This window comes from Eschrichtius robustus, chromosome 6 (genome assembly GCF_028021215.1).
Source record: "Eschrichtius robustus isolate mEscRob2 chromosome 6, mEscRob2.pri, whole genome shotgun sequence".
NCBI classification, from domain to species: domain Eukaryota; kingdom Metazoa; phylum Chordata; class Mammalia; order Artiodactyla; family Eschrichtiidae; genus Eschrichtius; species Eschrichtius robustus.
This window is the reverse complement of record NC_090829.1, coordinates 63,414,215-63,441,107: the sequence shown is the minus strand read 5'-3', so window position 1 is coordinate 63,441,107 and position 26,893 is coordinate 63,414,215. Positions and strand designations below refer to the sequence as shown.

General features: G+C 53.9%; 3 protein-coding genes across 18 annotated transcripts; 1 reads left to right on the top strand and 2 right to left on the bottom strand.

The window, feature by feature from the left end:
* Window positions 1–1,836: 1,836 nt before the first annotated feature.
* CHRD (chordin) lies at window positions 1,837–11,250 on the bottom strand. Of its 12 annotated transcripts, none has more exons than XM_068546372.1 (23): window positions 10,726–11,250; window positions 10,390–10,493; window positions 9,781–9,910; window positions 9,499–9,642; window positions 9,318–9,417; window positions 9,107–9,194; window positions 8,607–8,748; window positions 8,351–8,491; window positions 8,184–8,266; window positions 7,960–8,107; window positions 7,694–7,800; window positions 7,450–7,569; window positions 6,649–6,805; window positions 6,082–6,302; window positions 5,530–5,643; window positions 4,934–5,206; window positions 4,762–4,855; window positions 4,589–4,645; window positions 4,211–4,314; window positions 3,636–3,738; window positions 2,902–3,056; window positions 2,637–2,739; window positions 2,014–2,288 (listed from the first exon to the last, which is right to left on the bottom strand). In XM_068546372.1, exons 1-23 carry the CDS (start codon window positions 10,871–10,873, stop codon window positions 2,233–2,235), a joined length of 2,892 nt encoding a protein of 963 aa, XP_068402473.1. In that variant the 5' UTR covers window positions 10,874–11,250; the 3' UTR covers window positions 2,014–2,232. The 12 variants fall into 12 exon arrangements, with proteins under 12 accessions (XP_068402469.1, XP_068402470.1, XP_068402472.1 ...); XM_068546373.1 differs by having other exon boundaries at window positions 2,014–2,285; XM_068546374.1 differs by having other exon boundaries at window positions 9,514–9,642.
* A 1,636-nt stretch (window positions 11,251–12,886) lies between these two features.
* Window positions 12,887–21,887, top strand: THPO (thrombopoietin). Of its 4 annotated transcripts, XM_068546359.1 has the most exons (6): window positions 12,887–13,100; window positions 14,851–14,978; window positions 15,271–15,357; window positions 16,860–17,027; window positions 17,267–17,347; window positions 17,464–18,169. In XM_068546359.1, exons 1-6 carry the CDS (start codon window positions 13,013–13,015, stop codon window positions 17,845–17,847), a joined length of 936 nt encoding a protein of 311 aa, XP_068402460.1. In that variant the 5' UTR covers window positions 12,887–13,012; the 3' UTR covers window positions 17,848–18,169. The 4 variants fall into 4 exon arrangements, with proteins under 4 accessions (XP_068402460.1, XP_068402462.1, XP_068402459.1 ...); XM_068546361.1 differs by lacking the exons at window positions 17,267–17,347; window positions 17,464–18,169 and adding an exon at window positions 21,765–21,887; XM_068546358.1 differs by having other exon boundaries at window positions 17,267–18,169.
* On the bottom strand, window positions 21,678–26,196 carry POLR2H (RNA polymerase II, I and III subunit H). 2 transcript variants are annotated; one of them, XM_068546366.1, is made up of 5 exons: window positions 25,486–26,196; window positions 24,070–24,153; window positions 23,892–23,985; window positions 23,008–23,091; window positions 21,678–22,044 (listed from the first exon to the last, which is right to left on the bottom strand). In XM_068546366.1, exons 1-5 carry the CDS (start codon window positions 25,556–25,558, stop codon window positions 21,927–21,929), a joined length of 453 nt encoding a protein of 150 aa, XP_068402467.1. In that variant the 5' UTR covers window positions 25,559–26,196; the 3' UTR covers window positions 21,678–21,926. The 2 variants fall into 2 exon arrangements, with proteins under 2 accessions (XP_068402467.1, XP_068402468.1); XM_068546367.1 differs by lacking the exon at window positions 25,486–26,196 and adding an exon at window positions 24,739–24,859.
* Window positions 26,197–26,893: the final 697 nt, after the last annotated feature.

Here is a 26,893-nt window from a genome sequence, read left to right as displayed (position 1 = left end):
GATGATGGGACAACTCGCAGGCCTGCCCAACACCCATCAGCTGAGGAGCTCGGACCCTGCTGGTGGGCTCCGGTCAATTCGCTGAAAATCAAATCACTATCAACTTGCCAAGTTCCCTGATTTGGTGAGGATTTTTTCAGACTTTCTGGGGGTTTGGCTCCCCTGCCACTTTAAATGCAAAGGATCAGATTTCCCTTAAATGCAATCTCCTGCTTTCCTTATTTGTGCAGATTTACATGTGTTCCAGCTCCTGAGTTGATCATACAAATACCCTCAACTGGGTCAAGGAAGGCATCACAGCCCCTACACAAGCGGGAACAGAGGTGCTACAGGGGCAGGACCCAGAGTGGGGCTCCAGCTGGGAAAAGGAAAACTCAGAAAAATACTCAATGATTTCTTAATAGTGGTTATCTAGGGGTTGGAATTCCTTCTAACAGGTGAATTTTTCTTTCTTTCTCACACATTTGTGTATTACCGTAATTATTCACAGTGATTTACTTTTATGATGAGCAGAAATAATTCTGGCAGCTCCCTTTGTTCATGACCTCATATATCAAGGCCAAAACAATGTTATAAGGGCGACTCCATTCTCAGACCTCCATGATCATTCCACGATCCCTAAGAATTTTTCCACTTTTGTCATCTGCAACAATGTCTCTCCAGTATTCCAGAATTTGCTCTATGTTTTTTCCTTCACTCATCCTCTTTGACTACCTAAAATCTGATGAGCTAAAATGTGCCCCTTCCAGCATGCCTGGTGAACTCCCTCCTTGTCCCAATTGTGTTACTTTATGAAATTACCCCCTCCTGTCCCTTTTGTTGTATCAGAGGTGTCACACTTTTGTTTCTCTATCTCCCATTATTTTCATAAAAGACTAAGGGTAAAATGCAATGAAACAGTTGTTCGGAAACTTATTTTGAAAGCAACGAACTCTTGTTTAGAATGCAAACCCTTGTTTAGGCTTTCCCACAAGTTGAGAAGCTGACGTGAGTTTTAGAGTGGCGGACCCTGGACTCCCCACTCCCAGTAAGCACCTGGGCCGCCTCTCTCCAGCCCCCATTTCTCCCTCAGCCCCGAGGAGGCATCTTCTGCAGTCTGTAGTCATAAATTACTCAAATACCCGCCTGGACACGGACTTGGCCCAAAGTGAACTGGCAGCTGCCAGCAGCGCCACCATGCGATGGCTCCGAGTGGCTGTTCATCGTGAGACGTACCCCAAATCCCATGTGGCATATAAAAGATGGCCAAGGGAAGTCACTGGAGAATGCTGAAAGGTGACTCTCAAGTAAAAAGTGGCAAAGTGGAGGGCTGTATGTGAGGGAGTTTTCTCTTCAAAACCCAGGTGTATCAGAACCACCCCCATCTCTCCTCTGACCGGAGCCCCTGTTTTTACCTTCCATCTCCTTCTGCCGGAGAAGCTCGGAAGCCCAGTCAAACTCTCTGCAAAGTAGAAGGCCTGACTGACCCCAGGGTAACAGATCAAATTTTAAATCCTACCAGCAACAGTTGTGAGACACTATAATACTCAGCAAAAACGCCAGCCCGGGCAGGTCACTGGAAACTAGTGTCCAAATCCTGCTTCAGGTTGCCTGAGTTCTTGAAGCTCTATTCCATGTCAAAGACGGCCCAAGCCCCTCTGCGGAATCCGGGCATGCCAGCCCCCTGCTGTGCCATCCTGTCCCCTTCCCCAGGGCTCTTCCCGCTCCCCAAGGGTCAGAGGGAAGCCCCAGGAGCCGGTGGCCCTCTCTCTCCCTGCCTACCCTCAGACCCTTCTCCACTGGGGCTCACTCAGGCCCCTGGTCACAAAGAAACAACCACTAGCCCAAAGACTGGAAAAAAAAGTTTTAATAAATACAAAAATCTCCAATAATGACTCTGCTCAGCTCAGGGGCAGCAGGAGTGAAGTGGGGGGACCCTTGGTGCTGAGTGAGGATAAATTAAAAATCCCAACAAGCCAGTGACATTATGTACAGAAGGAAAGGGGTTGGGCTTCCAAGGCAGAGGCGAGAGGGTGACAAGGCCGAAGCTGGAGTGGACATGGCATTGGTCGGCTCTGGCTACCCCTCCCCCTTGTGGAGTTGTGGTTCCCAGAGGTAGTGGGGGAGGGAGAAGAGGCAGAAAAGAGGGGCCAAAGGCACTGGATTTCCCGCAGGAGAATGCGGGGTCCTCGGCGCCCCTCCTCCCCCAGCCCAGGCCCCATCCTCTTGGTCACGCGGCCTTCTGGCTGCTCCCTAGGAGCCTTCAGCTTCTTTCTCCAGCTCTGGAACTGTCCTGGTGTCTGCAACTGCTGGAGACAGAGGGAGTGAACTTTAGAAGAGGAGTGAGGGAGTGGGGTGGCAGGGAGGGCACAGCAGAGCTCCTCTGTTCTGGTCCCAGAAAGGTCAGAATTTTTTAAGCAAGTCAGCACACACCAGTTGCATGACTTTAGCCTAGTTGCCAGATTCCTCTGAGCGCCAGAAATCTCATTCCTAAAGAAAAGGTAATCGAGAACAAGTCCACAAGTTTGCTGTGACGGGGGGACGGGGTGGCACTTGTGCAGCAGTGGGCGCTATTCCCGCCACGTGGCAGGGGCTCCCTTCCCTCCCCAGGCGTCCCACAGGCAGCCGGGAGCTGCTGCCCCAGACCCCTCACTTACACCGCCGCCGGGGTGTGCAGTGGGAGCAGCAGCGGCTCTCCTTCCCTGGGCCGCAGGACAGTGGCAGTGAACAGTCATCCCGCTCACAGTGGGGCACCCCTGCCTGGTGCAGGACAGACCAGATCCTGAGGGTCCCTGAGGCGCTGGGGCACAGCGGCCTTCAGCCTCTTGGGGGAAGCCCGCCCCCAGGAGCCTGCCCTCCCTGGGAAGTTGCCCTCCCCCAGGCCAGGTCCCCAGTGCCCGCCTCACACAAGCCCTCACTTACCCCACATCTGCAGGTGATGCAGCTCATCTCCCCAAAGGGGGGCACCGAAGGGTGCCAGCTCTGGCTCTCCGGGAACCACTGCCCTGCAAAACGGCAGCCCCGGGGCCCATCAGCCTGCATGGGGTCCCCCAGCTGGGGGTGGGCCCCTGACCCCACTGTTGGCAGGGAGAGAAGGAGGGAAGGAGGAAGAGGTCAGTAGATGTGAGCTCTGTGAGGGCCATCCAGGTTTTATTTGTCACCCAGCAGTTTCTGGCACTTAGTAGGTGATAAATTTGGATGGATGGATGGATGGATGGATGGATGGATGGATGGATGGATGGATGGAAGGATGGAAGGATGGAAGGATAGATGGATGGATGGATGGAAGGATGGATAGATGGATGGATGGAAGGATGGATGGATGGATGGATGGATGGGTGGGTGGATGGATGGATGGATGGATGGGTGGGTGGGTGGATGGGTGGATGGGTGGATGGATGGGTGGATGGGTGGATGGATGGGACAGGAACTGGATCCCATCACAGCCCACTAACACATGCACATTCTTTCCAGCACGTGTAGATCCCTGGCTCCAGGCTAGGCACAGAGCAATGCTGGGTAAATACTGAATTAGCTGAGACATCCCTTCCATCCACCCTCACTAGGCATCCCCTCACCATGCATCCCCCCCCGACCCAGGACAAGGACAAAAAGCCTTATCTGCCCCAAGAAGCCTCAGTGCCCACCCCCCTCACCTGGACACTGTTTGCAGCAGTCAGTGGGGTTGGCACGGACAGGCTGGGCACAGGCCAGCCGGGGACACTGCACCTTCTCACAGTGCACCTCTCCAGTGCCCCCCTGTAGGGATCCATTGAGTGAGGGGTATGAGGAAAAAGGAGGAGCACATAAGCCTCCTGCTTCCTCCCTCTCCTTTCCCATACCTCAAAAGTAATACATCCATGGTCTTTTACTCAGAGGCCCTGGGCTGGGGCTTTTTATGTACCTGAACTCAAATCCTCATTGTGGCCCTGCAAGGTAGGTGCTACCACATCTGCTTATGGGAGAGGAAAGTGAGACTCAGGGACGCACAGAAAGTGCCCAGGGTTACATGGAGCTAGTCAGCTGGCAGAGCCAGAGTTCACACCCAAATCAGCCCGTGCCCTTTTCCTATATGTAGGAAGCCAGCTCTCAGAGCCCAGGGAACTCTTCTCATGTTATTTTGATCCCTGAGCCCTCCTCACCAAGACTGGGCTTTCCTCTCCTAGCAGCCCCCTCCCCAGCTCTGCAGACTCGCTGGGTTCCAGCACCAGAGAAGACTGGGCGGCCATACCTTGCAGGTGCAGACAGCGCACTTAATTAAGCCAAATGGGGGCACGACAGGGTGCCACCGGGTGCCCGCTGCCCGCCAGCTCCGGTCGCCATCAAAATAGCAGCCTGGTGGGGGACAGTGCCCAGCTGCCATTAGCACTGAGTTCATTGGCTGGGCCCACAACCAAGGATTGAGCCTCAGGCCAACCCCACAGTAGTCTAACCCCAGGGCCCACTTGTGGGCCAGTGAATCTGATGAAGCCTATCAGGTGTCACTTGTAACCTGTGCCCCTCAGCCTCCCACCGCCCCCATATACACTCTCCCCCTCCCATCCCCCCCCCCAGTCCCACCCAACAGCTCCTCTGGATTCCCTACCCCTCCACGCCCACTTCTGCTCACCCTCTCCAGGGTCCCTGTTCTTCGGCAGCCCCGGCAGGTCTCCGACATCTTGCTTCTCTGTGGATCCAAAGAAGTAGTGAAAGCAGACGGTGGCCCCCTCCTTCCCTCCCCAGAGGCCTCACCCCCACGCAGTGGACCCTCCATTACCCTCTCTGCTCCTGCAGGGCACTCACCCAGGCACACAGGGCAGCACTGGTCCGGCGCCTGCACCGGGCTTGGGCAGCTGGGTGGTGGGCACACCATGGGGTCACAGATCACCGTGCGTCTCTACAGGGAGAGGTTCGGGGTTGACTGCAATCCTGCCCCAGAACCCAGGCCCCAGTGTGCCCTTCCAGGGCCTCCTACCTGGCAGGTGCAGAGCGAGCAGAGCGGGTCATAGTTAGGAGCCCAGCGAGCCCCATGGGGGCGCTGCTGCCCCTCGAAGAAGCAGGTGTTGGGGTCTCGGAGCCGCCCGGGGCCACCAGGTTTGGCTGGCGCTGGGGCGTCTGGGCCCAGCACAGCGGGCAGCGCAGCCGCCTCGGCCACCACTGCATCCAGAGCCCCGGGCACCCGCACTTCTTCGGCCCCTGCCGCCGCCAGGCGCAGGCCGCCTGCCTCGCACTGGTTGGTGATGTGCACCTGAGAGGAGAGGCAGGTTGAGGCAGCGCCCGGGCTCCCCCTTGCGTCTCCACCAGCAGCGGCCAGTCAGCCCAAGACACCCTGAGCGCCCCTGCACCCCAGGAGGATGCTATTATCCATGGCAATCATCCCAGCTGCCAAGGACAGATGGTCAGCTACTAGCCTCATTAAGTACCTCGTCTGGCTTCATCCTCCCGACCAGCCAGGAGGGAGTGTGTGTGATTCTACCAGCCCCGGGGTTCAGAGAAAGCTAGGGACTGACTAAGGCACACAGTGCTAGCCCAACCCTGGACCACCCCCTCCGGCCCGCACTGCCTGCCTACCTGCCCTTGCAGCTCCCCTTGGGGGCTACCCTTGGTGGTGATCAGCAAGGAGGCAGAGCCCTGTGCCAGGTGCCGCAGCAGCTCAGGCTCCAGATCCTTCACCACGCCCTGGGCCTGTGAGTAGACAGAATCAGGGACGGGAACAAGGCACTCTAGGGCTGAGCCTACCACTCCCAATTCGCGGGTAAGGACACTGAGACCCAGGGAGATTAAGTAAGGCCTCCAGGATAGCGAAGCCCAGCAGCAGTGGTGTAGAGCTCAGAAGCCAGGTCTCTCTGGCCCCGATTCCATGGCAACCCACCCCACGTCGGGGGCTTGGTCCATCCCACATACCCCTCTGGAGGTTCAGGATATTACATACTATCCAAGAGATCCCACCAGAGTAGGATGCAGGAGAGAGGATGGATAATAAAAGGCTGAGTCAGATTCATACCCAGGTCTGTCTGACTCCTGAGGCTGCCTGCTCTCTGCTTCTCCTGCCAAAGGCCCACACAGCCTTTCATGCGAGAAAGTAGATCTTTTCCAAACTGCCTCCCACCATCACGTCCTCACCTCTGGGCCATAGAATCCCTTCAGCAGCCGCCGGGGCCCTGGCATCCCAGGAGGCCCGAGGAGGTGGGCAGTGATGGTGCCCTGCTCTGAGCCACCAAGCCCAGCCAGCAGCACTTCATAGTGCAGGTGACAGTGGGTATCCAGGGAGAGCCAGGCATGCCCTGCTGCCTGGCTCTGCACGGGGGGCAACACCAGGGCTCCTGCCAGGGGCACAGGTAGTGCTGGATCCAGACAGAGGAGAGGTGACAGATGAGAAGGTGGCCTAGAGCAGCGACTCAATCCCGGCATTCCCCGTCTCCCCCAACACGGACTCCACCAGCTGCCAGGCACTGTCCACAGGCCCAGGGCTGGGGCAGCAGCAAGTGAGAGCCCTGCACCGTGTGTGGTAACAGGGAGGGTCTCCCGGCAGGGCCACCCTATACATCCCCACCTTCTCCAGATGCCACCTGGAGCTCAGGCACAGAGAAAGACAGCACGCCAGGCTCTGGCCCTCTGGCACCATCCCTCACATGCTTGAGCCACAGGTTAGAGGACACCAAAGGGCAGGCAGACCCCTGGAGCACTCACTATCATGGCGGGCGCTGTGCCCACTGTAGGGCAGGGCAGCCACGTGCCCCCGCAGCTCTCCATCTGGGAAGTCCTTGGTGCCCACGTTCAGGAACAGCTCATTCTGCAGCAGCATATGAGCCCCCCGGGCACCCAGCCCAGGGCAGACACCCACAGCCTGGGGGGCAGGGAAGGGTGAGCCCCAGCTGTAGCCTGCCAGGTCCCAGATGAACCCCTCCTCAGCTTTCACACAAGCCCGAGATTCTGAACCCTTTCCATGTTTTGTGCCCCCACTAAACCCATACACACTTCCACACACCAGTAACACTGGATAAGAACCTGGCAGGCCCAGGTTCAAGTCCCTTCCCTGCCACTTCCTACCTATGCACCCATCTTGAGGAGTTACTTAATCTCTCTGATCCTTCACTTCGCCATCTATTAAATGAGTACTGTGAGGGCCAAAAATAACAGAAGCGAGACAACCAGTACAGTTTGTGACACATAGAAAGGGTCAATAAATGGCAGCCACTGCTATCACGTTTACTGTTATATGATCTGCTGCACTGGTCTCCCTGTGTAACTCCTTCCACTTGACATGAGCTTCCGGAAGACAGGGGCCACATCTGATTTTCTTTGTACTGCAGTCTTTAGCCTGAGGCTCACTAAAAATGTGTCCAGTGAATCAATGCATCAGTGAGAGAGCCTGTGAGTGAGTGAACGATGCGGAACATCCCTGCTCATCCAACATGGCTTCCCACAGCCCCCTGCACTGTCAGCTCTGGTGCCTGGGACCTGCAGCTCTGCTCTGCCTGAAGCACTCACCATGTATCCTCCCAGCTGGAGTCCAGCCATGTGGCACAGGACAGTGTGCTGGTTCCTCCGCTGAGGCTTGGTCTCCAGCGTCATGGCCACCACCTCACTGCCTGTACCTACCACCTGTACCTGGAGGGCAGGGTCAGGGAGGGCAAATTGGAGTAGCAGAGAAGGCCTGGGCCCTGAACCATTGCAGGCCAAAGCCCCGCCCTGCCCTGCTGCCCTCCCACCTCCTCCATCCCCCAACTCTTACTTGGTAGATCAGGGAGCCGTTTCCTAGCAGTGTAAGGCTGGCTGAGCCGGCTGCACCTGTCTGAACGGGGATCAGGGCATCGGCCCCACAAAGGACACTTTGCAGAACTGCAGAGGGGCAAGACAGGTGGAGGCAGGCTTGCTGCATGGCCATTCACACCCCCAGCCCCCAGGATCCCCTCCTATACCCCCCCGGCCCCTCCTCTGTCACTTCTCTGTGCCTCTCAGTTGTGTGTGCCCGGGGTGCCAGGCTTCGCCCTGCCTCACCATCACAGCTCTGCCTGGCAGCAATGTGTCCACTGATGCGCAGCCCTGGCCCAATTGCCCTCTCCAGGGCCATCTGCAGCTCCCCCAGCACCAGCCAGTCCATCTCCTGGGCTGTCAGGTTGGGCAGCACTTCAGCAAAGCCCGGCTCCTGAGGGCAGAGCAGGGTATGGTGGGCACAGCAAGAGGCCAGAGCTCGTGGCAGTAACAGCCAGACCCTTGCTCACCTGGGCTGAGGCATTGGCCTGGAGCTCTCGTAGTAGCTTCCCCTGGTGTAGAATCTGGAGCCGCAAGGGAACCTGGGCTGGTCCTGCAACAGCCGCACATGTGGATACCTCTGAAACATAGGTGATCTCCCTACCCTCCTCACATGTGCTGCCCCCATCCCACTTACCCCCACTCCTGGCTTCCAGCAGCCCACGGAAGAGCAGCAAAAAATGCAAGGAGTCCTCTGTGTCACTGAGCGTGAGGAGGGCAATGCCCCCTATGCCCTGCTGTGGGGGGCCTTCCAGGGTCAGGATGGCACTGAAGGTCTCTGTGGGAGAAAGGACCATGAGAGCCCACCAGAAAGTCCCTTCCTCAGCCCACTCCATTCCTGGGGGTAGAGAAGACTCCAAACTTCACGTCCAGGAGCTGTTTGCTCCCCTCACCTGCGGCCAGGGCCCGATGCCGGATGAGAGGCCCCCAGACCTCCCCTGAAGGGTGACTGGGTGTCACGAGTGCCACATGCAGCTGTTCTGCCCTAAGGAGCCTCAGAGACAACCGAGGCACTGCTCGCCACACACCACAGACCTGGAGCAGAGAGACAAGACGACTCTGCTCAGAATGCAGGACAGGCCTGCTGAGAGGCCCATGTCTGGTGAGGAAGGAATATGGGAAGCTGCCCCCAGGCCCTCCTAGGAAGTTTGAGAAGGGGCCCTGGAGCCAGATGCCAGGGTCCAAATCCTGGCTCCACCACTTACTAGCTGTGTGACCTTGAGCAAGTCACATTCTGCTACTGAGCCTCAGTTCCCTCATCTGTAAAATGGGCATCATAATGTCAGTGCCTTTCTCCCACTGGGCTGTTGTGAGGACCCAAGCAGGTAATGCAGAACATGCTCTCAGCACAGCGCCCAGACTGGATAAGCACTCATAAACGGCATCATCTCACCAGGCCGTCTTGGGTAGGGGCTGCAGGGTGTTCAAACAGGATGCTGCCAGTGGAGTCTGAGAAGCGGATTCGGGTAGGGCGGTCCAGCCTGGAAATGAGAGTCCCCTGAGCATGGACTCTGAGCCTAGGCCAGAAGCAACCCCTCCAGCCTCTCCCAATTCTCCCTCCCTGGCCCCCAGCTGACCCCTCCTCCCTCCTTCCCCTTTCTCACCGCCGGTAGGAGATGGAGAACCGCAGACTAGAGCGCAGCAGTGACACTCGGGCCCTTGCCACCGCTTGTGACCTTGGCCCTGTCAGCAGCGCCACGAAGTCTGTGAGGGAAGGAAGATATCCCTAGTACCGTCACCCGCTGCTGCAGCCCGGCCCCAACCATGACCCCAGTCCTCACTTACCCAGCCCCTGCCTACCCGTGTGGCCGTCTCCACGCCCCCGATCCTCAGCTCCCGGCTCCCCGCGGTCGCTGTAGCTTCGGTGCTCTGGGTCCCGCGGATACTCGAAGGCCAGGCCCGTCGGCTGCTTTTCCAGACCGCTGCGCTCTGCACCGGGGGTGGGGGACGCGGGTTTCAGCTGGGCACGAGGAGGGCCAGTTGGCCGCTCCATTCGCTCCATCCGCGTGGCCCAGGACCAAGCATCGCGGCCCTGCTGCCCTCCTCTCACCGCGGAGCGGGCCTTACCCTGGGGGCAGGTCTGGCAGCAGTGTCCAGGCAGCTGGCGCGGCTGCCCGCAGGCCAGGGTTGGGCACTCAGGTTTGATGTTCTTGCAGCTGACCCTGCCCGCGCCCCTTGCGCGGCGACCCCACTGAGGCTGCTCGCAGAGAAGACGGGAAAACCGAGTGAGGGCAAGACGGCCGTTGGTGAGACTCAAAGGCGAGCCGGGAGGAGGCACGGGACCAGGGCAAGGTCGTCCCACGGGGTGAGACTGCTCTGTTACATACAAGCTGCATAACTCTAGACAAGTTACTTAACCTCTCTGGGCCGTAGGGTCCCTATCTGAAAAATGGGAGTAATGATAGTATCTATCTAGCATGGTTGTACTAGGAGTTAAGCGAGAGACAGACGAAATGGAGTTGGCAAAGAGCCTGCCACACAGTGGGTGATCAATAATAGGCAACACCTGAGACTTGAAGGGGGCGCTTCCTCCCCGCTTCCTCCGTCAGAAAAATATCCCAAATATCTGCAGACTGACTTCTCTTTCTTCAGCAACTCCGAGTCCCTCCGACGTCCCAAGACCCCAGCGGTCCCCGACCCGCGAGGGCCCCGGCCACGGCCATTGGGTCCACTCACCGCCTCGCAGGCACACAACACGCAGCGCATCACCCCGAAGGGCTCCCCCAGGTCCGGGTGCCACGTCTCGTCCAAGGCATAGACCTTCCCGCCGAACGAGCAGCCTGCGGGGACGGACTTGGCTGGAGGCAGCTGTCCCCCTCCTGCCGTGTGCCCGCCCCGGGCGCTGCCGGCCGGGCCCTGGGTCCCCGGGCGCGACGCGCCTCGCGGCCCCCGCCCACCCCTCCGGGCCGCCCGCCGCACCGAGCCACCTGCGCCCGGCGCCCCCTCCGGGCGGGCGCAGACTTGCCCCGAGCAGGACTCCCCGCCCGCGCCTCCCCCGGGGCGTCCACCTACCTGCTGCTCCCCGAATGGGCAGCGGCTCCTTCTCGGGCCGGATGGGCAGCGCTGGGTGCTCGGGGCCGGCGCCGCGGGCCGGCCGGGAGCAGAGCAGCAGCAGCCCGAGGAGCAGCAGCGGGGCCGGCGGGGCCGGGAGGCTCGGCATGACGCGAACGGGACAGCTGGGGAGGCGGGAGGGAGGAGGGAGCTGGAGAGGGAGGAGGGAGGTGGGAGGAGGGCCGGGCCGGGGGCGGTACGGCGGGAGGGGGCCGGGGCCAGGGCCCGAGCTGTGCGGCTAGGGGCTCGTCGGGCGGCCGCGGAGTCGGCGCCGCGCCGGGCGGGGCGGGAGGAGCGGCCGGGAGGAGCGCGGGCGGGCGGGCGGCCGCTGACCCGGGCCGTACGCGGCTCTAGTGCCCCGGGCGACGGCTCTGGCCCGTTTTATGCCCCGCGCCCGGCGCCCTGGCCGGGGGCCTCCTCCTCAGCAAACGGGGCGGCGGCGGCGGCTCGGCGAGGGGCCGGGCTGAGCCCGGGGGGTCCGGCCCAGCAGCAGCGGCCCGGATCGCGAATGGGGGAGGGGAGGGAGGGGCTGGAACCGGGCAGGGGAGGAGGGAGGGGCTGTAGGCAAATGGGGAGGGGAGGGGGAGGGGAGGGACCAGGGGGCGCAAAGAGGGGAGGAGAGGCGGGTCTGGAGCACCCCCTCCCAAGCTGGACCAGGAGGTGCGTGTCCGGCCCAGGATGGGAGCCCCAGACCAGGGAGGGGCAGAGACTGCCCGAGGCCTGGGCCGGCCACTGGGCTAGGACTGGGTTCCTGCAGGAAGGATGAAGAATTGTCTTTAAGGATGACTACGCGCAGAAAAGGCCCGTCAACTCATCTTCGCCTGACGCTGGGCCCACAGCACCTCTCAAACCCCACACCACTCTCACTGCCTAGCCTGTGTCCTACCTCTTCTCTGAGCTCTCTCCTCATTCTACTGTTCCCCAGGATAGGAACTTAGCCAGAAACAGATAGTATCCCCTTTCTGTCTGGTGACAGTGTTTCTCTCCCTACTGTTACCTGTGCTCAGGCCCATCCAACCATCATCATCCCCAGCCTGACGCACTTTCCCACCCTCTTCCTTCACCCTGGGGACCCTCTGCCTCTCCACCCTACCCACAACCTCTTTTGTCTTGGTTTCCTGGTCATGATAGCCTCCCTGCCCCCCCCCCCCACTCTCCCACCATCCTCCCAACCATCCCAGCACCCTCCTTCCTAATCTTGGGAGGCATCTCATCTGGCTGAACTGGAGAATTCCGGGATCTAGGCCATACTCTTTAGCAGACAGCCCCATCCTGGGGAGGAGGAGCAGGAGACAGCCTGAGGAAGAACTGGGGGGGAGGGGGTGATGGGAACAAGGTCAGGCCAGGAGGCCCCTGAGGACGGACTGTGGGGAGAGTGGGACTGAGGGGAAAGCAAAGGAACTAGAGCCAGGGCCAAAGGAAGAGGGGGGCCAGCGGGAGGTATTTGCGGGGGAGGTTCAGCAGCTGTCTTTCCTAAGACAGGGACACATGGGCCTGGTTATTCCTCTTGTCACATGTGGAGTGGTAGGAGATGGAAGAGGGAGAAAGACCAGGCAGGCAAAGAGGGCACTGGCACAGAGATAAGTGGGCTTAGCCATCGGAGCCACTGGGCCCCAACAGAGTGGTACCTGAGCACAGCTTAATCCAGCACAGGCACCCTCTCAGCTTGAAGGCCTCTCAAACTGTCCAAACTGCTTCCTGGTAACACTGACCCCTGACAGGGTCTTCTGTAATACAGGCGACACCCACATTCCCACTTGCAAAGGGGGCATAAGACATGACCCCCCAGAGGGTTATTGGCGAGAAAAGCAGGAAAGCAAGAGTCCTAGTAGATTTTAGCAGCAGGTGTGGTGTCCAGGGAAAAGAAATCTGGACACCCAGGAACTGAGAGACCCACCAGTCTAAAGCCAGACCTCCGTGCCCTTCCTCAGGGACAAAAGTGTCCTGCCAGAATCCTCCTGGAAAAAACCTGTTTCCCTCCCATCTTCTCCCCCAACCAGGTCCCAGGTTTCCCATCTCCTAGGGAAAGACAGATCCCCCTGTTCAAATCCTCTGTGTGGTGTGCGTGGGTGGAGGAGCTGGGGCTCCGCTAGCGAACCATGGTCCAGGCAGGGGCTCCAGGTCCTGCGCGGGTGGGAGGAGAAGGCGTCACTTCCGGGGGCCATTGCCAGTGTCTAGTGGCTCCCTGCTCTCTGATTGGGCAGAAGTGGCCCGGGCAGGCGTGTGACCCCACTGCCCTGGAGGGGCTATGCCCCAGCGCCACCTGTTTTCCTACCCATCTGCTCCCCAGAGTGCCGCCTGCTCCGCACCTGGGTCCTGGAGCCCTTCTCCACCCGGTGAGTGGCAAGCAAGGTTTGGAGTTAAGTGAGGGTAGGAAGGACAGGAAAGAGGAATTGGGCTCTCTGCTGGGGGAGGGGCAGGCAAACTGGAACCTACAGGCACTGACCTTTGTCGAGAAGAGTGTAGCCTTCCCAGAATGGGAGGAGCAGGACAGAGCAGGGCTAGGGGGTGGGGTGCTGGGTTCTGAGGGACTGATCACAGACTTGGTGGAATACAGCACAGTCGCGGCTGGCCCTAAGGAAAGGGGACATGGGCCCAGGGAGAAAATAAGAAAGGAGGTGTTTTTTGAACTTAGGGAACATAGCATCAAGCTGGACACAGCCCCAGTCCCCATTCTTACCCAGTCATTCCTAGTTAGCTCACGAGGTTCTGAATCCTGGGGCTGGGGAAGCTGGGCCAGGCAAGCCAGGGCACAAGGAGAGGGTAATGGGAGGAGGGCTCATGCATGTTGACAGACCTACAGGAAATCCCAATATTGAATCAGGTGCAGGCCTCTTTGCACAACTTGTGAAAGAAGGAGGAAGCCATGTGTGGGGTCCTGCAAAGGAACCGGAAGGGGTCTGCAGAGGGGGCAGGGAGGAAGGTGCAGGCTAGGAGACAGATATGGTGGGTGTCTAAGGCGAGGTAAGCCCTGCAAGGTGGGCATCGTCTCACCCAGCATGTGCTCATTCCTGGGCAACTTGCTTCAGGAAGGAAGTTCCAGGACTGTTAGCCCATCTCTTCACCTTGGATAACCCAGTATTTCAGAGCTTAGAGTGCAAAGAAAAACTCCAAGAGGCTTTGTATGTTGGGGTAAATAGAAAAAGAATGAGAGGTTAATTTCTCCCACACCACCTTCTCAATCTTTTAATCACCAACCTTTAGTAGTTAAGTTTCATTTTTGCCCAATTTCCCTCCTCAACCCCAGTCCCCAAGCTACCCCTGAGCACATTGTACATGTTTGCTAGCTCCTCGTCCTGGCCCTGTATCCCATTTCCAATCTCTTCTCCAGGCTTGTGCCACAATGCTTCCCTTCTCTATCCCCACCCCAGATTTTCTCCAACCAAACAGGGTTGCTCAGACTTTGAGGCCAATTAGATGTGTGTGTATATATCCTGTCCTGCTGCTCTCGGCAGGGGGCAAGGGCACCAGAGCCGCCTCAGATGTCCCGAGGAACCCTGACAAAGAGATGCCGTATGCTACCATCACAAGATGATGTGGGAGCAGTCCGAGTTTTAGCAGTTCTAGGCTGGTCAGCATCTCACACCCTCCCAGCATCTGTTCCACCAGCCAGGCAGAGTCTTTTCCTTGAAACTCGATAATGTTCATTATTCCTGTCACTTGCAGGATAGATTCTAGACCCTCCTCCTTGGCCCACCTGTGCCCCACCTGTGCCCCACCTGTGCCCCACCCCACTCTGCCCAGAAGTGCAAGAGCCCAAGCCGCCTCCATGGCCCCAGGACGGATTCAGGGGAGAGGCCCCATACAGGGAGCCACTCCAACCAGACAGCCTGGCCAGAATGGAGCTGACTGGTAAGAAAACCCTTGAGAGACCTAGGGCCAAATCAGAACTTGGTAGAGGGGAAAGAGAAAGGAGATGTGCTGTGGTGCGGGGGCAGGGGGACCTCAATCTCCCAGGAATAAGGCCTCTGAGCGGCAGATTCCCTGGATTTCAGGTCTGGGTCCTAAGTGGGAATTCCTGGACCACCACCCAACAATGATTTCTTCCTTATCCACCCCTCTCAACCTCACCTCTCCTCATCTAAGAATTGCTCCTCGTGGTCATGCTTCTCCTAACTGCAAGACTAACTCTGTCCAGCCCGGCTCCTCCTGCCTGTGACCCCCGACTCCTAAATAAACTGCTTCGTGACTCCCATGTCCTTCACAGCAGACTGGTGAGAATCCCCAAGCACTCTCCCCACTATCCACCTAACTGGTGAGATACCCTGACTCCCATCACTTCCTCTCATTCCCTCCAATCACTACTCTTCCAATATTGTCTTCGGTAAGACCACCACCCCCTGATTACCACCCCTTTACAAGGATTATGGTTTACAATCAAACCCTCTCTTAAAAGCTCTAGTCTGGTTATATTACTCATGGAAGCCTGTCCTGGTAATTGGGCCACCATAACCCCCTCTATTTCAGCGCCCTCTCCACCATCCCCCTACCAATCTTTTTCAACAGAGCCAGTGCCCAGACGTTAACCCTTTGTCCACACCCGTCCGGCTGCCTGCTGTGGACTTCAGCTTGGGAGAATGGAAAACCCAGACAGTAAGAAAGCCATCCTTTTCCTTGGTTTCCCGAATCCTGTCTTCATGTGTTTCCTACTGATTCCCATGGATTTTTCAAAATTCCTGAGCTCCCTAAAAAGATCTCACCTTCAGCTTGACCACCCTTACCCAACATACATTCTACTATGGGGATATCCTCTGGACAAGATGATGGCTTGTGGTCCAGTATGTAAAATAGAGTCAAAGTTGACCACCATGAAAAGCTGCATAGAAGTCTCTCATGGCCATGCCTTTGACCTATTTCTGTTCAACCTTCTTAAGTTAGTGTGAAGAAGCAAGACTGATCTGTCATCCTCAGATGACACAAGACTGGGACACACAGCTAAAATAACAAAAAACAGGATTAAGTCTCAAACTGCTAAAAGGCTAGGTCAAAAACAAGGTGAAATTTAACAGAGATGTATATAAAATTCTAGATGTGAAAAGTAATTGAATAAAGTCCTATTCCAGCTTTCAGGCCACAGTGTCCCTACTTCCCTCATATAAACTTCTAGCCCTAGTACTTACTATGAAAAGGACCTGGGAGGGTTGGATTGACCCCAAACTTAGCACTGTAACAACATTATTGGAGTAGCTACTTAAAAAGGTAGGGGTCATAGGTGGCTTTAGATGTTTAACATCCACATTGTAGAAATCTTCCTAAAAAACTCTATTCTGAGTGGACTGCACTTAAACTACTGCACTGAGTACTAGCCATCCTCTTTTAGAAACGTGCTAATTTACTCAGAGGGACCATATTAAACTAGCATGTTTCCAAAAGGAGGAAGCAACCTGAACAGTGAGAGGTTAGAAAATATGTTATGCGAGGAATGGTTTAAAAAAATAATAAAGCTTGTGTGATTAGCTTGGAGAAGAGTGTCAGTCTTGTGGTAGAGCATGAAGTGCTTCAGTCTGAGACTCACTCAGGAAACCTACCAGGAGGGAGCACTGCTTAGAAGGTCAGCTCCTCTACCCTCAAGATCCCTAGAATTCCCTTGCTTCCCTCAGGTCTTCTGGGGGACTGGGCCAGGGAGGAAGGGTAATTGCTAGTGATCCCTTGTAGTTTCAGCTCTGCCATTTATCAGCAAGCCCCTTCCCTTCATCTTTATAATCTTTATGATGGTCTTATATCTACATTAATTTTTTTTATATCATATGATCCTGGTTTTGTAGCAGAAAGAGTAGATTTGCAGCACTAGAACCAAGAGGTAAAAGCTATAATAGGGCAGATTTCAGCACAATGTAAGAAAAAAAAAAAAAAGAGCTTTTCTCACTGAAATTACATGTGAGACCAGGCTGCGTTACTGGACACTGGCGTTATTCAAGCAGAGGCTGATGACCAATTGTCGGGAGACTGAAGGAATTCCTGTACTGGGTGGGACCTAGGTCCTGTCCAATTCTCAGCTCCTATGATTCATTCTGCTGGCTACTCTTACAGGCTCCCCACCCGCTATTAGCATACCCTTTGAAGCTGTCCGATTCTCTTTTCCATCTCTTTCCCAGGAGCAGACCAAGGCACAGGACGTTCTGGGAGCCGCGACCCTTCTGCTGGAGGCAGTGATGGCAGCGCGGGGACAACTGGGACCCACTTGCCTCTCATCCCTACTGGTGCAGCTTTCTGGACAGGCCCGCCTCCTCCTTGGGGCCCTGCAGGGCCTCCTAGGAACCCAGGTAAGTCCCCAGTCAAGGGAACTATAGAAGCTGTCTTTCTTTTCTGACTCGGTCCCCTCAGAAGACCTGAGGGAAGAAAGGGGAATTTTAGAAATCTTGAGGGTGGAAGAGTTGACCTGCTAAGGAGTGCTCCCTCCAGCCACAAAGCCTGGGTTCTGGTACCTTATCTTTCCCACATAGACAGGGAGGCATGATATCTGGCCCAGGTCTCTGGCCTCAGGCCCATCCTCTGCCCTCAGCTTTCTGCACAGGGCAGGACCACAGCTCACAAGGATCCCAGTGCCATCTTCCTGAGCTTCCAACGACTGCTCCGAGGAAAGGTGCGTTTCCTGCTGCTTGTAGTGGGACCCACCCTCTGTGCCAAGCGGGCCCCACCTACCACAGCTGTCCCGGGGAACACCTCTCCATTCCTCACACTGAACAAGCTCCCAAACAGGACTTCTGGATTGTTGGAGACAAACTCCAGTGTCTCAGCCAGAACTACTGGCTCTGGACTTCTGAACAGGCTGCAGGGATTCAGAGCCAAGATTCCTGGTCTGCTGAACCAAACCTCCAGGTCCCTAGACCAAATCCCTGGACACCTGAACAGGACACATGGACCCCTGAGTGGAATTCACGGACTCTTTCCTGGACCCACACGCAGGGCCCTAAGAGCCCCGGATATTCCTCCGGAAACTTCAGACATGGACTCCCTGCCACCCTACCTCCAGCCTGTAGAGTCTCCTTCCCCAGCCCATCCTCCTCCTGGACAGTACACACTCTTCTCTCCTTCACCAACCTTGCCCATCCCCACGGTCCAGCTCCAACCCCTGCTTCCTGACCCCTCTGCTATCACACCCAACTCTACCAGTCGTGTTCTAGTTGCAGCCCACCCTCACTTCCGGAATCTGTCTCAGGAAGAGTAAGGTACTCAGGCACTGCCGACATCAGCATCGCCTCCCAAGTACAATCCCCTTACTCGGAGGAGAGGCCCTGGGAGACAACTGCAGCTATACAGGCATACCTCATTTTATTGCGCTTCATTTTATTATGCTTTACAGATACTGCATTTTTTACAAATTGAAGGTTTGTGGCAACCCTGTGTTGTCAGATGATGGTTAGCATTTTTTAGCAATAAAGTATTTTTGAACGAAGGTATGTACATTGCTTTTGTTTTTAGACATAATGCTATTACAGTTAATAGACTACGGTATCATGTAAACATAACTGGGAAACCAAAAAAAAACAAAAAATTGTGTGACTCGCTTTATTGTGATATTCACTTTATTGTGGTGGTCTGGAACTGAACCTGCAATGTCTCCGAGGTATGCCTTTACCAGATTTCCTGCTTTCACCTGAAACCCAAAGCCCTGGTGAAGGGAGACATGCAGGACAGAAAAAGTATAATTTTTTACTACATGCCATAAAACTACAAAAGCTATTTTTTTTTAACTATTAATAATGTTCACCAGAGCAGTTAGTTATCTCTGGTCTATTTTCTGCACAAATTTATAACTTACTATTTCTTTATATACTCTTTCTCATATGATAATTCTGCAAAGGCCTGGCCTGGCCTAGCTTCTGAACAGAGGTAGGGCTTATGACAGAAAAAAGCTTTGGTTTTCTGCTCAGAACTAAGGTTAGTCTCTTTACCCCCTTTATTATCATTCTTAATGGGGCTCTGATCTCCTTTTCTTAGGAGATCCTTACTCTTGAGAAATGAATGAGAAGTCTCTCAGAAAAGCAGTTCCTACGCAATAGACAAAACTGAGACTGTATAAAGACAGAACAAACCAGAGGACCCAAAAGCTACCTGCAAAGCGAGGGGAAGATGTTCTTCTCGTGGGCAACACATCCCCCCTCCCTGAGAAAAAGCTAACAGGAAGCTTTGGAGAGCCTTACACCCCAGGTAAGGCTGTGCAGACGGGTCAGTCAGACAAGATGAGACCTGGATGTGACAGCTGAGCAAACAGCCAGCACTTCGGCAGCTCAGCAGGAAGCTTCACCAGGCGTGGGTTCCTGCCTCCCTCCTGTGGAGGTCAGGGGGAAATGCAGGAAGTGGCTTGAGTCAGTCTCCTAGAGCTCACACAGCAGGAGGGACAAGCACAAGTCAAGTGCAAGTTGAAGGCTCATTTCCCAATTCCCAGAAGTGTATAGTATCTAAAAAGCAACCCTGTGTGACACCATAAACTCTGCCAGGGGATCTCTAGAAAAGAAGCCAAGCTTATGGGGCTTTCTGAATAAATGCCATCATGGTGCTTGGGAAGCAGAGGTTTATATTGCCCCAAGCACTCCATTGCAAAGGTCAACACTACCTCTAGAGGTGTCTGTAGGAAAACTAATGAAAGCTTTTTCCTCTCTCACCTCAACTCCCCAAAGGACAGGAAAAGTTAGCATGTAGGTAGAGGAGCCAGAAACCTAGGGCTCCAAACACTACCACAAAACCCCAGGGTCATTAAAGGCATTCCAGAACAGTAGAATGAAAGCCAGTATGTCAGGAAACTTATGCACATTATCTTTTTTAACACTTACACATCTCTATAAGGTAGGTATTATCATCTCTGCTTTACGGATGAGGAAACAGGCTCAGAGAAGCCCGGCAAGTTCCCAGTGGTTTCACAGCCTGTGAACAGGAAAAGAAACACCCTAGGATGACTTAGTCTGGAGCCCATACATTCCCCAGTGTGGTGCACTGTCCAGTATATCAGTCAGTGACTCTATTTATTGGAAAAAATTTCCAAGTCCTTAGGGAGTACACATCAACAGTTAAAGAGTTCTGAGTAGAAAGCCAAAGCTCTTGGTGGGGTGACCAATTTAGGCATCTCCAGGTGTCTCCCCGCCCCTCACCCCATGGACAGAACAGTTGCCATGGAGAAAAAGTCAACAAACGCACAAAGCTCAGAAGTGCCGTCCAAATCTCGGATGGTGTCAGTTTCTGCATGGGAGAAAATCAGTTCATCCACACTACAAATTCCAGCATGGAGTCAAGAGAATAGTAAGTGGAAATTTTAACTTACTGAAATATTAAAGTAGGTTAAATTTAATGATCAAATGAAACATTTTATGGCACATGAAAGCCAGCACCCAGTACAAGAGATGCCAAAGGGACCAGAGACAAAGAATTAATGGTTTTCAGACAGTCAGCTGAGAGACAAAGATGGCAAAACTGCAAGAAGTATATAGCCAGAAAGTTCCAGGCATCCAGTACTGGCATTTGACTTACCCTAGGGCAAACGTAAATAACCCATGGGCTTCTCCAGTGGGAACTAACTTGCCTCTACTGAGCATCTAACCCATTCCCAAATCATTCTATCTGGCTGATTCAGTCCCTTCTTCCCTTTACAGAAAAGACAAAAAAACCGTTACAACGAGAACACTCTTATCTCTATTCAACTCTACACCAGTTCTCTTTCTTCTGCCACCCCAGGGCAGCTAGTACAGTCTGCTACACTACCCCGCAAACTATTAGCTACCCCGCGAACTGTTATCGGTAATTAGGTTCTCCCTCTCCAACCTAAATCCATCCTTCTCCAACCCCTACAAAAAAATTTGACTGCACGGAAGAGGTTCTAGGATTCTATAAAAATTCATCCCAACTCCCACTTCATCTCCTACTTCCCTCTCCCCTCACCCCCACCCCACAGTAAAGCAAAAGAAACACCTTTTCCTCCCCCCTGCAGAGGCCATTCATTTTCAACCCATTTCCCTAAATACTATTTCTAACACCTCCTGTGAAGACCTGAAAATGATGGGGAAGGAAATACCCCAGGCATCCCAGCAGGAGGACCAACTCCCATGGCAAAACTGGGAGATCAAAAGAGACAACTACTTAATACACACTTATGATCTTTCTGGATTGTTACCCTGAACTTTCCAGGGGAAATCAGAGTCCCATGTACTGTCTGAGACCTCAAATGCCAGGCTGAAGACCCAGCTCCGATGCTGGAGTCCTTGTAAGCATCACCATTTCCTCAACTTTGTTCTTTCCCCACTGATAAATTAATGACTGCAGTCAGACTGCTGTATTGTCCCAGGCACTGGCACTGAACTGCCAAACCTCATTGGTATTGCTGCCCTGTCTACTTCACTGGTCTGTGAGGCAGCTCCCTGTTCAGTGTCACTGGTAAAAACCACCACCACTTACCCTCCCTCCAGGTCACCACTAGAATGTAAAGCAGAGAGCTAACTCCTCCACCTGCTTCCACAACCACCAAATCGTTCTTCCTCTCCTCTTCAGAGTTGTGTCCCATGCATATGTCTAAAAGCCTCATCTCAAAGCTTCCATGAAAATGACGAACACTTCCAGCTATGCAAGCAACTCATTCAAGTCAACGTGATCTGACTTCCTGAGAAACTGAAAGTGTTGGAAGAATGCGAGCAGAGCTCCTTGCCTATTCAGGATTCTATGCCAAATGGGTGGTGCCCTCAGGAGCCAAAAGCACAACACTCTCTCTCCCAGACAGAAAATCACATTGGAGGATCAATATTGGGGGTAGTCAGCCAGGAGACGGAGAAAACCCTGAACCCAGATACCAAAATGTTGGAATAGATCCTACGTTGACATGTGATCATCTGGCTGTGGGCCAGAAACATTAATATACCATAGGCAAACTGGAAAAAATGATTTTAAAATAAATGGAAAAAACTTTGTTAAAAAAGAGGGGAAAAGAGTCTGAAAAAGTAAAGTTTAATTTAAAAAATCATATACATAAAACAACTTCTGATTCATTTTAAGCTCTCCCACTGGGTCTTTTGCAGGCAAGTCAGTTTCCCATTGAGTCCAGACCTCCTAAAGATGCACCCACAGTGGACAGAGAGCCAGCCCCTCCTGAACAGGTGAACAACAGCAACTGCCACTCGGGCTTGAACGACCGTCCATGACCTGAGTGACTAAGCAGCAAGGCTGGCTCCCTGGGTGGTTCAGAAGGCCAGTTTCTTCATCAGCAGATAAACTCGGGAATCCACTTCAAATCCATGCAGATTGTTGGCATCACCCTGCAGCCTCATGAGCAGGCCCCCATAGGACACGTAGGCAGAGCTGAAACAGAAGACCCGGTCCCATGAGTCTGAGCTCCAGAACAACTGTTACTCAGCAGCTCTCCAACCCAACCTAAGAAAAAAAAGGCATCCTTCTAGATAGAGTTTTGTCATCAGGAACCAAATTGTTCTTTATATTGGCAAAGGTGGAAATTACTCCATGCCCAGAATAAAGAAAATGGTCAAATCAATTAAGATATATCCATTTACTGGAATGTTACATAGCTATTAAAATGTTTAGGAATAGCTTAAAATTGACATGGGGAAACATGTTTTACATAACATTAAGCAAAAAGAACAGAACAAAACATTGTAATAAACAACATGAGCTCAAAGAAAAAAGTACACAGAAAAAAAAAACAAAACCCTAGAACATTCAAGAATGTTTATGTAAAAGATTCCCTCTGGTTATAGAATTATAGGTGACTTTTTTCCTTCTTCACGTTACTTCTCTGCTTTTCAAATTTCTTACAAAGGGCACATGTTGTTTTAATAAGATTTTAAAGAAAAGAAAAAAATAGTTGGGCAGAGAAACCAAAGAACTAGGGATTGGATTGCAGAGCAGCAAAACATACACACACACACACACACACACACACACACACACATACACACACACACACACACACACACACACACAAACAAAAAGGCCTAGCAGTTTAATCACTTATGCTGCATTTAGTTCTTGGAGAAGTAACCTCTTCCTTGGCATTTCACACAGCTAGATTACCAGTTTCTCATTTGGACCACCAGGCCCTGAGGTCCTGACAGAGGGCAAAGTGAGCAATCTACATTTCAGACTGAAAACTGTTCCCAAAACAGTTTCTTTCCGGGTCCCACCTAGGTCTGAGGTGCTTGGGGAAAGAAACCCAGGAAGCCTGAGCATGGTCCAAATTTTCAGAGCATAGTCCAAATTCTCACAAAAGGGAGGGGGCAAGGGCTCTCACAAGACCGTGGAACTTACAGGCGTGTTGCTGCTTCAGTAGAAGTTTCATCTCCCTCAATCCTGTACACTTTCCCATACATTACATACTCAAATTGGTCAGCCCTGTGGAACAATAGTGGCAGTTATTCTTAAATGTAGTTAACAACAATAAGAGGCCCTTTAAAAATGGTAACTGGTAACTAAGTGCCAGCATCATAACAACAGGCACTTTCCAAACACAATGTCATTTAGTCCTCAGAGTAACCCTGTGAGCTGGGTATGACCATCGATATTTTACTGATGAGAAAACTAAGGTTGAAAGAGGTTAAGGTTGGACTTCCCTGGTGGCACAGTGGTTAAGGATCCCCCTGCCAATGCAAGGGACACGGGTTCGATCCCTGGTCCAGGAAGATCCCACATGCTGCGGAGCAACAAAGCCCCATGCGCCACAACTACTGAGCCTGTGCTCTAGAGCCCACATGCTGCAACTACTGAGCCCCCGCCCCCTGCAACTAGAGAAAGCCCAGGTGCAGCAACAAAGACCCAACGCAGCCAAAAAGAAAAAAGAAAAAAAGAAAGAGGTTAAGGTTATTCAACAAATAAGTGGTAGAGCTGAGATGTGAACTGAGTGGGGCTCGAAAGCCTTTCCATCACACCAAACTCCCTCCCAAGACACAAGGCCCACAGAGCCTAGGTCATTCAGTGGTCATTTCCTCTGCCATCAAAAAGCTACAACTCACACTGTAATCACTGCTTTGGATAAACACCTGAATGTCTGAATTCTTAAATGCAGCAATTTCCTTAAGGTTACATAGATTCTGCTGATAATCATTTATTTTATGAATTAAGTAAGGGACTTTCTATACCACCTATCTACTTAGTCCTCAGGCATATTTCAAGTACTCCCTGCTCCACTTCCTCACCTGGAAGGCCTATCATCTGTAGGGTTGTATTCACCATCATCCAGAGTACCATCTTCATACAAAGTACTGGCTATGACCAACCGGAACTTGTCACCTGAAAAATAACAGCAGCATCAGATGGTGAAGAACAGCTGAAATGGCAAAAAGCCTCCTGTTGTTGTTTATGTTCAATACTTACCCAAGTCTACAGGGTAAATCTGAATGTTTACATCTAATATGAGGTCCATCTTGAAAGATTCACTCTCACAATGCAGTCGAGACACTGGAGGGAAATAGCGAAAGAATGGCAGAGGTCATTGCCTGGCCCAGGGCAGACCCTACAGCGCAGGGCAGACTCCTACTTTGTGGGGGCTGGATGCAATAGAATACTCAACCTAACCCAACCTGTATCCACTGGCCTCTCATAGACGTGCAGGCTCAATCACAACCACATATGCAGAGACTTCCCTGGTGGCGCAGTGGTTAAGAATCCGCCTGCCAATGCAGGGGACACGGGTTCGAGCCCTGGTCTGGGAAGATCCCACATGCCACAGAGCAACTAAGCCCGTGCGCCACAACTACTGAGCCTGTGCTCTAGAGCCCACGAGCTACAACTACTGAGCCCACATGCCACAACTACTGAGCCCTTGCGCCTAGAGCCCGTGCTCCGCAACAAGAGAAGCCACCGCAATGAGAAGCCCGCGTGCAGCAACGAAGACCCAACGCAGCCGAAAATAAATATTTTTTTTTAAAAAAGAACCACATATGCAAGAAGGAAAGGGGACACAACCTATGGCAAGCGGATAGAATCCCCAGAAAAGAATCAAAGATCCTCCGGCAACAAATAATATCCAGGTTCTAGGCTTACCTAGGTGATTAAGAAACAACCTGATTTGGGGCAAGTTATTCATTCATCCAAAGGTTTTGTCTTTCTGTGCCAGGTGCTCTGCTAAGGGGATTATCAACTTGTGTAAGAACTGGGTTTTGTCCCAAAAAACATCCCAGTCTCTAGGCAAAAGAAGAGACACCAAGGACAATTATTGATCAATGACAGAATAAAGAGTTGTACACCAAGCAGTCAATGATCAATGACAGAATAAAGAGTTGTACACCAAGCAGTCAATGATCAATGACAGAATAAAGAGTTGTACACCAAGCAGTCAACTCTAACTCCGAGAGGATTTCACGAAGAGCTAAAGACTCTGAGGGCAATGGGCTCTGAGGTCGGATTATTCGCTGTACAGCCTTGGGTGGGTTGCTTACCCTCTCAGAGCAAAATGGGTAAGACACCACCTACCTCATGGAGGCTCTTGAAAGGAATAAGTAAGATAAAGTGTGTGTAAGGTGCACAGTACAGCGCCTAGCACAGAGTGGGCAGCGATTAGAAAGATGCCCGGAGAAAAGGCCATCCAGGCACCGGGCACAGCTTGTGTGAAGCCAGGGAGAGCGCGAAGTCTCCGTTTTCTCATCTGTAAAATGTTTCCTGAGAAAGGTCCCTACACCAAGACCTGCCGGTAGGGGTAGGCTACGTGAAATGGGTGGACTAGAGGCCCAGGGGCGTGTCCCCGAGGAGATTAGCCCCTTCCCCCAAACAGCCCCTCCAAATCTTACTTACCTCGGTCAAACTTTTTGCCCTCCGGGTCAATGTCTTTTACATCAAAAATATCCTCAAACAGGATGCCCGCCATGGTGAGGGGGCCACGAAAATAGCGGAGGGGCTGAGCGCGCGACCACGACAACTAAGGGTACGCGCACCCCCTCGCGTGGAGGAAAAGAGAGGAGAAAGGAAAAGACAGCACCTGAAGAGCGGCGGCTAAGAAACAGAATAACGCATGCGCACGGACAAGCAGGAACGCGGCCACTTCCGCCACCTAGCTCTCGGGGATTCTTAACTTCCGCCCCGAACGGTTCTTTCCGAGAGGCTGCAGCATTATGGGCGGGTCTCAGGTCCAAATAACTCCGCCCCGGGCGGCAACACGATAGGTCCCACCTCCGGCCGAGGCGGCGTCTTGTCCGGCTCTCTTCAGTGGCTCTACTGCGCCCTCTTCAGAAGCCAGGTCAGGAAGACTGGAATGCTTGGGGGCCTACCCCAGCCAGGGACCTTGATCCTTGGCCCAGAGAAGCCCGGCCCGAGCCCTACCGTGCCGGTCCGCGTGCCCGCCGAGGGCACAGTCCGTGCGAAGGGCGAGAGGAGCAGAACCCCGCCCCCAGGTCGCTGGCCCGGCAGGGCTCAGGACCCAGCCTCTCCAGCTGGCACGCAGGCCGGCCCGGGCCGGCTCGGCCCATATGGCTGTCACCTGAGCCGGGTCCGTCCAGTTTGGGAATTTGCCATGATGTCACCTTGCGAAAGAGGAGAGCCTGCACCTTCCCCACCCCTACTCTCTTCCCTCACACCGCCCCTTCAGCAGGCATTAACCCCCACCCACTGCCCTCCTTGAGCACTGCCCCTTAAGCTCGGTTCTGCCCTTTCCCCCCGCCACGACCCTCTCCTGAACAAGCTCTCCTATGTGCTCCTTCATCCTGACACTATCCTCTCCTACCGATACCACCTCTTCCTTTACATTGCCCCTTCCTCTAGGGTGCCGGCTCTCACACTGCCCGCTTCCTGGACACTGCTCCCTCCTCCTGGGAACCCCCGCTGCTCCCACGTGCCCCTTCACCCTTGTGCTGCCTCCTCCAGCACACTGCCTGTTTTCTGGGCACTGGCCTTTCCTCTGACACTATCTCTGACACTGCCCATCCATCTGTGCTCACCCCACCCTCTGCTCTATCCTTCTTCGGACCCTTACAGAGAACGCAGAGCGCCAGCAGGCCGTTCCCCCTTGGCGGCTAGACGTCAGCAGCTACTCGGATTTCTCCTTGGGCCCTGCCAGGGAGAAGCGACCTCTGTCCCCCCACGCCCAACTCCCAGGCACCTAGACCTCCCTTCCCTCTGGCCTCACCCCTTCCCGTTCCCTCCCCACCTCCACCCCCGAACAAGCCGAAGGCCAAGTTGCTCCAAGTGCACCTCCCTCGAGAAGAAG